Source organism: Amblyomma mixtum, chromosome 6, assembly GCF_055824585.1.
Source record: "Amblyomma mixtum isolate Tamu chromosome 6, ASM5582458v1, whole genome shotgun sequence".
Taxonomy (NCBI): domain Eukaryota; kingdom Metazoa; phylum Arthropoda; class Arachnida; order Ixodida; family Ixodidae; genus Amblyomma; species Amblyomma mixtum.
The window spans coordinates 133,445,848-133,457,884 of record NC_143017.1 but is presented as its reverse complement, the minus strand read 5'-3'; the positions used below and the strand labels follow the sequence as shown (position 1 = coordinate 133,457,884).

Here is a 12,037-nt window from a genome sequence, read left to right as displayed (position 1 = left end):
GCAGTTCCGCAGAAGAACGCTCGCGTAGCCTGTAGTGTTGATAAGTGCTCGGGCTTGCCGACTGGCTCAAGCCGAGCCACCACCGCTGCCGCGAGTAGATAGAAGAGTGTTCAAAGATAAGAGAAAAGAAAAAAAAAAAGACGCGCGTCGCAAGAACCGCGTCCGCCGAAGCGGACGCTGGCTGAAAAAACAGATAAGTGGCTGTAGCCGGGCTCCTCCCACCTCTCCCTCGCGTGGCCTTTATTCGTGCTTGTTTTATACCCGCCAGGGTTAAGGGCACACAGGTTCCGAGCATGCGAGCCGCAGACACAGAACGCGAGCACGCGTCGCACTCGGCTTACCCACAACGCCGGCACGCGTCCTGAGTCAAGCGTGAGGACGTTGGCAGCGCAGCTTTGTAAACTTTTATCGAATCTTGCCTTCCTTATCTTACAGGCCTTTCCCTCGCCTCTCAAAGTGACTCTGTTTCCGCCTCCCGGAGGGGGTTCTTCTTTGGTCACATCAGCAGTTCGCCTACTGAAATCTCCGCGTTCGTTTCGTGCCTTCTTTTGGGAGGATCCGCCAAGGATGCACAGTGCTCTTCAGAGTGCGTAGAATCCTCATCACTGACGTTCTGCTGCCTGGCTTTGGATCTGGAGGCGCCGGTCCTGCTTTTTAACATTTGCGCACCTCGTTGGCCCCGAGACAACACTTCGTTACCACGAACTCTTCACCATGGCGGCGGCTATCGACACCTTCAACTACATCGACTCCCTGCCACCACTAGTATGGGATACCATATTCTCACTTCTGGACGTAGGTTCCCTGATAGCATTCGCAGAAGCTGTTCCCAGCCTCAGATATATCGAATTCCAGGCGCGTATTGTTCGAGCGCTCAAATTTACGGCCGACACCGACGTGAGCACCATACAAGCCTTTCACCGAGCAAACATTGCCAACCACGTGGAAAAGCTGGACCTTAATAATTGCATTGCGCTCCCGTCCGGAGTCCTTCTAAGCTGCATTTACAGCTGCAGTAATTTGCAAGAACTGTGCTGTGTGAACTGCGTCATTCAACCGTCGAAGTTATTCGACCTCGTAGGTGCTACGTTGACTCAAGTGAAAAAACTTGAATGGTCGCTACACGATGACTCGTTCTACAGGTCGGGGTCGTCCTTCAACATCCAGTCACGCAACATGCAACTGGAGAGCATGTACATAGAGCTGGTTGCTACGCCACGCAATGTTTTCTTTTTAGAGCTCCTCCTGCAGCAGTGCCTCTGTCTGAAAATCCTGCACGTTCACATAATTCAGAAAGGAGGCTTAAATTTACGCATCGCCGACCTGTGCCTGGGCTTCACCCGTGCCCTGCCGAGCTTGAACGCATTCAAGTTCAGCAGCGAACAGATCTTATCTGCCAAAGTAATACGATGGCCAAGGCATCGGCGGACGGACCCTGTTCAAGCTGCCAATATTATGTACGGCAACAAAAGCTATCAGCTGAAGCCGGTAAGCTCGAGCAATCTGATAATTTTCGAGGATGGAATGCAGAATGGCCAGCTAAGAGGGGTCAAGCAAGCAATCGTGGTCATGGAAGGCAACGGCCGCATAGACCGTCGCCGCCTGTCTGAACTAGTGAGACCTGAGCAGTGGGCTGATGTCTCGTCGCTGTGCCTAGTTCTGATGCCTCCGCGTCCAGAGCAGCCGTCAGGAACTGCGGCTGCCAGCAGTTACTACATCGACGCAACGCCATTATTTCTCAAGAGTTGCGTGCCGAACATCACTGAGTTAAACCTGGCGTCATTTCATTTCGACCACGGCAGCGACGGGACCGCGATCGTGGGTTCCACGCTGCCGCATCTGCGGGCACTGGCGCTCGCCCCCTGCGGTGTGAACCGGACAGACTCCCTCACATTCCTGGCCCGGGGATGCAGACACCTGGAGGAGCTGGACGTCCGCGCGGAGCGTGATTCGAACGGGGACTGCCTGTGCGGATTCTGCAAGGCACCTGTCCGGTTCGGCGAAGCGTGCTTCAAGGAGCTGCACGAGTGGACCAAGCTTCGGCGGCTCAGCCTGGACGACACGGCTAAGGTGGCGTCGCTGGATTTCCTGCGTGAGTGCCGCGTCATCGAGTTGAGATTCAGCATGAACAGCCTCGAAAAGGCGGTGACGGACGCGGCCAGCTTCCTATGTAGCCTGAGCTGGCTTCTGCAAAGCAATCCGAGGCTCAGCTTCCTGACGGTCGAGACCCGCGGTGAGCAGCTAAGGCACAAGCTATTCGCGGAGAGCCTCGCAGCCATTTCCACCCTGCGGCATCTATGCGTCCTCACGGAGGAGGAGATCTCAGAGTACCGCGTCACCTCCTTCATCAGGTAAATGACGATATGAAGTTATATGCATGCGTATACGTATATTAGCACTCTCACTTTGTCGATATCATCTCCGGTCATTACACACAGTCATAACTCGGCACTATCAGTCTTGGCTCACTAGCGTTCACATTGACACGCACACATCTGCTCATTCACAGTCATATCCACTCACACTAAGATTCATGTCCCTACACATTCACTCACCTCCGCTCACGCGTTCGCTCGCCGTGAAGTTTGCAGGAAATGTTTGCAGGACACGTCTGCAGGACAGACCGCATCCTTCTGGAGTTTTGTTTTCTTATTTTGTTGATAGCGGTGGGGAGAGAAGGATTTACTGCCGCCCCCGATGATGCTTGTGGGCAAGGTGGCCTTTGTTCCGGTTCCTTCCCCTAGCCTAGCCTGACGCTTATGCATTACTCCGCACTGATGCAATGCTGAGCTACCCGGGGCTTTTCGGGGCTCGCTGCTTGAAGGAAGGGGTCTCCTGTCGCGCGTCTTGCACGGCGTGAGCCCATATTACGCATGTGTGCTCCCACGCTTGCGGACGCTGAATCTTGCTGTTAGCACGCCGGGTGTTTTGTGTGCGCGGTCGGTCACACAGTAATGAGCGCGTCTAAATGGTTACTGTTAGAAACAGTTTTGCTAAAATTACGCAGGGCACTTAAGAATACTTACGTGCTGTGAATGCGAAAGCATGCACGCGGGGCGTTCTTCTGCGGAGATGGCGTACTACTCGAATGCAGTGGTTAGCAAAGCCGATCACTTCGCGCCGTCTGGATGGAAGTTGATGAAGACGACGATGAAGCGCGGGAGGCCGGCAGTTCAGCCCGCGGGGCGTTGCGCTGCGGTGATGACGCAGCGCTCTGAAGTGGCCAGCGAAGGTGATATGTTCTTGCCGGCCTGGGTTCGAAAGCCACTTCAAACGAAATTTTATTCTAGAGCGCAGCACTTTGGCGCCCGTTTCTGCGTTTCAAGGCGTCGCCGTCGCCATTGTTCGTTGTAACCAGAAGTGGACACCTTAGTCGCGCTTTAAGCTGCGAAACCAATGGAGCGGGAGCTTGGAAAGCAGAGAGAAGCGCTGCATGCGTTGGCTTTGACAACGTTTTACACTCCAATCATTTTAAGGATACGAAATGCGCATAACTGGCTCCCTGGTACAGTGGACGTCTGAAGCGTGCTTATAGGTACATACGTGGAGTGATGAGAGGGATATGTGAGCTGCAGGCAATGACAACGTTGTGCCAGAAACGCGGCGCTGAAGCCATAGGCCGTCGGCGTTCATTGTGTTCATTGGCGTTGGTGTCGAGAACGTTTTACACTGCGACGATTACGTTACTTCCTAATGTGAAATTTGAGTGCAGCTCATCAGCTGTTCCAGCTTTACGATATATTGAGGCAAAGAATTCGAGCAACACATGTACGCACAATTACAGACAACTTGTTATTTTTCACACGTATTCCTTCTTCACGAAACACTCCACTAACAGTTCTTGTCACGAAGGAAGCTTTGTGGACGGAGAAATAGATGGATATATGCTCGACTTGCTGCACCATTGCTGGTTCTCAAAGACGAGGTCTACGCAAGTATTTCGCGAGGTTGTCACAGACGCGGGAGGCGTTACGAGCGAGAGGAACGGGATGTTCTCCCGCATAAGTGGAAATGAATTCCTGTTCGTTTGTCTTTATATCTACGTTAAAGTCCCCATCCACCCTGCCACCCTGGCAGGTGGCAGCTAATTGTTGATCGCGAGAGTTCGCTCACCGTTGTCAGCGCTAACGCATGCAGCTCACATTTCTCTCTCATCACCCCACGTACAGTCTTTGCCAAAAGTAACCAGGCTGCATGGTTTGCTTCTCATCCGTATAGTAGAGCCCTTACGGGTTCCCTAAATAAGAAAAAAGTTCTTTTAAGGTGAGGACAGCGGTTATTATTACCGTACAGAGCTTGAGGGCTGGCATAATAACTTTAACACTGAGCAGCAAACCATGCAGCCTGGTTACTTTTGGCAAAGACTGTATAAGCGTGATTCAGGCGTTCACTGACCCAGGCAGCCAGTTATCTAGTTCCGTTCCTGAAGTAATTAGAGTGTAAAACGTTGCCAGCGTTAATGAACACAATGAACGCCGACGGCGTATGGCTTCAGCTCCGCGTTTCTGGCACAACGTTGTCAATGCCTGCAGCCCACATCTCTCTCTCTCTCTCATCACCTCATGCCCCTACAAGCGCGATTCTGGCGTCCACTGACCCAGAGAGCCAGTTATGCGCACTTCCTTCCCTTAAAATGATCGGAACGCCAACCCCAATGAACAAAACGCCGACGGCCTATAAATTCATCGCTGCGTTTCTGGCACAACGTTGTCAATGCAAACGCATGCAGCGCACATCTGTCGCTTAAAGCACGATTGAGGTGTCCACTGTTCCAAGAGGGCAGTTATGCGCCTTCCTTCTGGTTCAGGTGTCCACCGAGATGTGTGAGACAGATACTGCTCCATTTCCTTTCCTCAAAAGCCAATTTTGCCCTCTCCTTTCCAAGATCCCCCTCCATTGGTTTCGCTGCTTAAAGCGCGACTAAGGTGTCCACTGCTGGTTGCAGCGGACAACGGCGACGGCGACGCCGCGAAACGCAGAAACAGACGCCTAAGAGCTGCGTTATAAAAATATAGGGACACTTAATTATCATTAGTTGTGACAGTTCGGTAAAACAGCGCCTTCGTGCGACTGTTACTGTTGACTGTTACTGCACTGTCAATGGGCGACACGACACATAAGGGCAGTGCACACATATTGGCGCGCTCTCCGCTTCCGGAGATTTCCCACAATGCTGAGGGGCCCTAGTTCTGTCTCCAGGCTGACGATGAGCTTGGCAGAGACTCGTCACTTGGCGGACAGTCTGGTTTAAGGCGTTTAACGTCCCAAAGCGACTCAGCCTATGAGAGATGCCGTAGTGAAGGGCTCCGGAAATTTAGACCACCTGGGGTTCTTTAACGTGCAGACATTGCAGAGTGCACGGGCCTCTAGAATTTCGCCTTCATCGAAATTCAACCGCCGCAGCCTTGGATCTTAAAGGCGCATTCGACAATGTCAAACACGAAGTAATCCTGGACCACCTCAGTAACACCAACTGTGGCCACAAAACATTCAACTACATAAAACAATTTCTTACAGACCGTCAAGCCTACATACGCATACAAGATGCGGAACACGGGCCATACACCATCGGCTCGAGGGGAACACCTCAAGGCGCGGTCCTGTCCCCCCTCCTCTTCAATTTGGCAATGCTTCATCTTCCCTCCAAATTGTCTTCTTTGCCCGGGATACATCACGCTCTTTATGCGGATGACATTACAATCTGGGCCACGCAAGGTAACCTGGGCCACATGGAATCCTGCCTGCAAGCAGCGGCGACCCTAGTCGACGACTACGCGGCCTAATGCGGAACACGGGCCATACACCATCGGCTCGAGGGGAACACCTCAAGGCGCGGTCCTGTCCCCCCTCCTCTTCAATTTGGCAATGCTTCATCTTCCCTCCAAATTGTCTTCTTTGCCCGGGATACATCACGCTCTTTATGCGGATGACATTACAATCTGGGCCACGCAAGGTAACCTGGGCCACATGGAATCCTGCCTGCAAGCAGCGGCGACCCTAGTCGACGACTACGCGGCCTACTGCGGACTCCAGTGCGCCCCATCTAAATCAGAATTTGTGCACATACGTCCCTCCCCTAGGAACACAACTCCGTTTTGCATCAGTGTCCCCTCGGGACCGATCCGGGAGTCCAAGGAGATCCGCGTCCTTGGTCTCTTCATACACCATCAACGCAGGGTCGACACTACCCTAGCCAAACTTCGCACAGTGGGAGACCAGGTGGGCCGCATGGTCCGCCGGGTCTCCAACAAGCGGGGCGAATTACGAAGCAAGGATGCACTGCGGCTTGCCCATGCTTTCGTGACGAGTAGAATCCTCTACTCAACCCCCTACTTGCACTTGCGCAAACATGATGATGACCAACTGGATGTCATCCACCGGAAAGTCATCAAGCGGGCTCTCGACCTCCCGGTCACCACGTCCAAACAGCGACTTCTGGCCTTGGGCGTGGTAAACACATTCCGGGAGCTTCGAGAAGCCCACTTAGTCAACCAATACACGCGTCTTGCACAGACCACGTCCAGTCGCCGCCTCTTGGACCGGCTACACATCAAACATGACTACCATATTGAGGAAAGGGAGAGAGTGCCAGAACCCTGGAGACGCGCCCTCCGGGTCCAACCCCTTCCCCGCAACATGTCCAGAGAAGACCATAGCGGTCGTCGCCAGGCGCGCGCGGAAGCGTTGGCGCGATACTATGGTAACCAACAACATGTGTATTACGTGGACGTTGCCGGCCCACACCACGGGGTGTGGTACACGGCTGCAGTCGTACACAACACAAACACAGTTAACGGGCTCACTTTCAAAGCCTACAGCGCAACACACGCGGAGGAGATTGCCATTGCTCTGGCTCTCACTACTCCCAAGTCGAAATACATCGTCACCGACTCGCGAGGGGCCTGTCGGAACTATGAGTTGGGCTGGGCTCCCGCGCTTGCCTGGCGCATATTGGAATATAGCTGCCGATGCAAAGGTCCAACTCCACGCAACCTGATTTGGGCCCCCGGTCACCAGGGCCTACAGGGAAACGAACAGGCCGATCAGGCCGCCCGCGCACTCTATCCCCGGGCTATCTCCCTGTCCTTGGAAGCCTACTCCCAATCAGACAATCTGGCCCTTACATTCAAACACATCACCGATTACTACAAGGAGGAGCACCGGCGCTACTCGGCCCCTTGTAAGGGACTGGATCGCGCTGACGAGCGCCTCCTCATCAAAATTCTTACTAACACTGTACTGTGCCCGGCGGTACTTAAACATTTCAACGAATCCTTTGATGGCACGTGCCAGTTCTGTGGGGAGGTGGCTGACACCTTCCACATGGTTTGGGCGTGTCAATCCAACCCATGTATCCCCCCCAACCCCAACCCCACCAGAGAGGACTGGGAGGCGGCCCTGCTCGGCTGTCAGGACCTAAAGACCCAAAAGGCCTTGGTTCACCGCACGCGGGCGGCGTTGCTTGCCAATGGGGCCCCGGAATAGGGGCTCCACCTAGTATTGTTAGGGGAAAGGGCCAATAGGGCCTACCCCAATCACCTCTCTGTAAATATTTATTGCACTATAAATGTTTTTCACCACCACCACCAGCCGGGATCGAACCCGCGTCTTTCGGGTCAGCAGCCGAGCACCATAACCACTGAGCCACCGCGGCGGCTGTCGTCGTCTCAGCAGCAAGCACTGGAACTTTGCTTAACAGGGGCTCAAAGAGAGATACTACTTTTTAAGCATGAAATGCTTTTAGCTCCCGTTGTCGGCAGTGTGGTGACGTCACGCCGAGACCGAGAGCCAACATCCGGGCACTGAATTCTACTCATCCGGGCTCTGAAACGAGAACATCCGGGCACCGTACGAGATTTAAAGAGTTTCAACGAGACTCTCTAAGCCCTCCTACGGGACCGGCATACAAGCGCCGGTTGCTCTCCAAACGAGTCACAAAAAATAACTGCTGCAAGTGTCTTCTCAATGTTCATCAAGATATCACTCGAGCTGTGCATTTGATAATGCACGGAATTATAATTTCCGATTTCTAATAACGCGTTCGAAAAGCACATAAATGCCACGATACACTTCGTTGTCATACGTGATCTCTTAGGGGCTTCGCGCATCGAAGCAAAGCCGCGCAGGCGCACAGGGGCCCGGGGAGGAGCTTCGTGTCGTCTGCTAGCGCGCTGGCGCGCACCTCGCTGGATTTCAATGCCGCCACCGTCACAGCTGCTTAAGCCGAGCAATGGAGCCTGTGTTAGGCCCGTAAACATTTCATGCTTACTCTGCTCTCGGTTACGGGAGAGGCGCAATTTTTTTTATTGGCAGTGCAGCAGAAGCTAGGCAGGAAAAGGAGAGAGACGGGCCTTTGTCCCCATGCAGGGGGGGGGGGGGGGGGGGGGGAGGGAAGAGTGGTTCGTTGTTCCGGATAGGGGTGCGGAGGGGTGAAAGGAGGGAAGCTGGAGAGACGTTGCGGGAGGGTTGAGGAGCTCCCTCCTCACGGCAGGGGGACAAAGGCCCGCCTCCTTCCCTGCATCGCCCTTGCCGCATTGCAAAAAAAGTCCCCAAGTACAGCAGTGGCACTGCGAAATTCGATCAAGAGACCCGCTCTAACCCCCAGCCGCTCATTCAAAACGCGAAGGGTCTGCGCCTATGCCAACGGTAGGCTAACATAGGGAACGGGGACGAAAGGATGCAGCTCATGCGCCAGCGCAATCTTCAGCTTCCATCGTCCAGACACCATGTTTTCTCGCCCTGGAGTGGCCTCGACAGTAAATATCTGTTCCCCCCCAGCTCTCATCAACAAAAAAAAAAAAAAATTCAGGGGGCACTTTGGCTCCCTAAAGTGCTGCAAGGTGAAAGCGTTTCCTAGCGCACTGGTTCTTTTATTTGTTTTTTTAATATATATATTTTATTTTTATTTTTGTTTCTTTTGGTTTTAATTTCTTTTTTATTTTTTAAATTTCATTTATGAAGCCCACGCATTCACTAGATGCGCCTTTAATCATATTCAAACATGGAGCCTTCGTGACGGAGTGGCAGCATCTCCACTTCAAATGCCAAAATGCCCTGGTTCGATTCCCAGCCTCGACAGTTCTTTTTTAAAGCAGTGACACCGAAACGCGGACTCACCTGCTAACATTTCTTGGTCACGACAGTGTGAGGAATCAAAGGCTTTCGCCTTAATAAACAAAACTAAGCGGATAACTTCGCAGCGAGACACACGCGGCAAACTTCGCTGGTGCATCTTTCCACATCTACTCAAAAGTGAGGTCCGCTCACACTCACCTCCAATCACACCCGCCTCTACGACTGCGAGTGGACGCCAGTGCACTGACCTGTGCCTATCACAATCCTACCTTTCCTTCGCCTTACCTATGCGCAGCGTAGCATGCACAAGTTAGTGGTTTTGAAGCGAAAAGCTTCACTACGCTTGTCAACACCGCGCTTCGCATGAGCCGTAGTACGTCGGAGCACGAGTGACGTCACGCACGGCGCAGGCTACTGCGCATGTGCGCTGCCGCTTCTCCTGGGCATGAGGGACGCTTTGAAAGAAATCAACAGCACAGCGAGCGTTCCAAATGAAATCAGGAGGATCATTGAGATCAGTCCGATTCCGAAAAACATGCATTCAGATATACATAAGGGGAGAAGAAAAGTTAAGATCCCAATTCCACGAAAGAAGCTTCGCCGGGGCAAAAGACGTATTATACGTTGACGCAACCACATACAGACACCGATACGGCTCGGTAGCCAGCGTGGTGGATCACCAGCTCAGGGAAATCAACTGCGCTTCGATAAAAACCAACAACATCCTCGATGTTGAGGAAGCAGCAATCGCACTCGCCATCACCCTGCAGATTGACGAGCCGCATGCACACATCATTGCAGACTTGCAAGAGGCGTGCAGAAGGTACAGCAGTGGACGCATATCCACTGCAGCCATTCACATACTCAAGGCGAGGACAATCACCTTTACGAAATGCTTCATCACGTGGACACCAGGCCATGAGGCTGTCAAAGGGAACCAACGTGCGCACGCCAACGCCCGAGCATACGGCAACAGGGAGGTGCGCACGGAAGGGGAACTGGACGCAGCCTCTAGACGGTATGGAGTCATCTTAGAACACCAACGAGCCCTCAGGAGGACCTACCCCCCTCCCCACAAAGACCTTAGTAGAGAGCAGTCGGTTGCCTGGAGACAACTGCAGACTAATACATGTCCCATTCTGAGTTTACTAAGCAAAATCTATCTTTCCACATATGAAAACAAATGCCCGCTATGCGGTGAACACCCAACGCTTTACCACATTACATGGGCCTGTCAGAAAATGCAGGCAGCGCCGATAAACAACACACCAACACCGGAGCAGTGGGAGGCTCCGTTGTCCAGCTCGAAGCCTGAAGAGCAGCTCAAGCTGATCGACAGGGCTCGCAAGACTGCAAAGGCCACTGGGGCCCTGGACTGAGGGCTCCACCTCCGCTGAGAGAAAGAACCCTTGTACAATAAAGTTTTTCATTCATTCATTCGCCGCAGCCGTGCGCAGTGCGCATTTGAAAGGAGGGGTATATTAGGCGCGCTTGCCCATAGAACAGGCGCACGCTGCCGCGCGCTATGCGTCATCGTTTGACGTTCGCCGCAAGCGCGTGTTTATCGCGGAACACCGCAGCTTTTCGCTTCGAGATATCCAGGCTTAACCTTAGCTAAGCCCCAGCCAATTTTTTTTTGAGGAAAGGAAATGGAGCAATAAATGCCTCATTTCTCAGTGGACTCCTCATCCGCGCTTTGAGGGAAGAGATAAAGCGGAATGTGAAAGAAGAGAGAGCTAGAAAGGTGCCGTAGTGAAAGTCTCCTGATTTTTTTTGGTCGCCGCCATGGTGGCTCAGTGGTCAAGGCGTTCGTCTACCGAGTCGGAGTACCTGGGTTCGAACCCGACCGCGGCGGCCACGTTTCGGTGGCGGCGGAACGCAAAAGGCGCCCGTGTGCTGTGCGATGTTAGTGAACGTAAAGATGTCAGGTGGTCGAAATTATTCCGGAGATCTTCACTACGGCACCTCTTTCTTCTTGCACTCCCACCATCCTCCCTTCCCTTACGCGGCGGTTCAGGTGTCCATCGAGATACGTCTGACAGATACTGCGCCATTTTCTTCCCTCAAAAACCAATTTATCACCTGGGGATGTTTAACGCTGATATCGCATAGTAGTACCTGGGCGCCTTTTGCGTTTCGCCTCCGTCGAAACGCTGTCGCCGCTGCCGGATTCGAACCCAGGTACTCCTGCTCAGTACCCGAAGCCGAGCGCCTTAACTGCGCAGTAATTCTGTGCCTTTGTTTGCAAATGTGTATACATATATATACCTATATATGTATATCTTTACAGTCGTATGCAAGCCGCACTTCCGCTCCTGGAGGTGATTCACGCACACTACTTGGACCAGCGAGATGCAGTGAAGCGGGTCACATGGATTCGTCAGCGGCATCCCGACACGACTCGGATGGATATCGGAGGACAGCGGCGCTTAGGAGGCGGAGTCTTCCTCACCAACAGGCCATGCCTCGGCTGCTACCGGAGGACTTTCATCGGTCTAGCGAAGCCACGCAACCATGTCTGAAATGACATCGCAAACACCGTTTTTAAAGCTGTAGCGCTTGCGGCCAGCGATCCCAGTTTCTACTTGACATGATTGTTGTCTTTCAATTGTGTGCATACCTCATCCTGCTCAAGATTGCAGCGATAAACCCATTTTTCAGTCCCTACTTCACTCCTCTCCGTGTGCGTTGAATACTGTAGAATGCGCGATACGTTCTCTGTGCCAAAGGAATGCTCGATATTGTTTTTTTTTCCCATGATACTAACGCAGAAGAAAATGCATGAATCGAATATTTCGCCCAGTCGCCGATCCTGAATGTCATTACTACTGCGGCATTTAGTACCGCTTTAACGATGTTGGAGTGACACGGCAGTTTTCCAAAGCATTAGGCCTTTAGCGTGCATGCCAGCGCCATTAGTGAATATGGACGTTGCCATCTACTTGCTCTTTCGGAAGGGAAG

At 52.8% G+C, this 12,037-nt stretch overlaps 1 protein-coding gene across 1 annotated transcript; it reads left to right on the top strand.

The window, feature by feature from the left end:
• Positions 1-293: 293 nt before the first annotated feature.
• LOC149340434 (uncharacterized) lies at positions 294-11,742 on the top strand. Its single transcript, XM_089549202.1, has 2 exons — positions 294-2,351; positions 11,366-11,742. Exons 1-2 carry the CDS (start codon positions 715-717, stop codon positions 11,595-11,597), a joined length of 1,869 nt encoding a protein of 622 aa, XP_089405328.1. The 5' UTR covers positions 294-714; the 3' UTR covers positions 11,598-11,742.
• Positions 11,743-12,037: the final 295 nt, after the last annotated feature.

What these genes read in the sequence shown, in the direction of transcription:
- LOC149340434 (XM_089549202.1), top strand. Translation starts at nt 715, where the DNA reads ATGGCGGCGGCTATCGACACCTTCAACTACATCGACTCCCTGCCACCA. An exon ending in CGCGTCACCTCCTTCATCAG is followed by an intron (nt 2,352 to 11,365) that starts GTAAATGACGAT and finishes ATATCTTTACAG; the next exon opens with TCGTATGCAAGCCGCACTTC.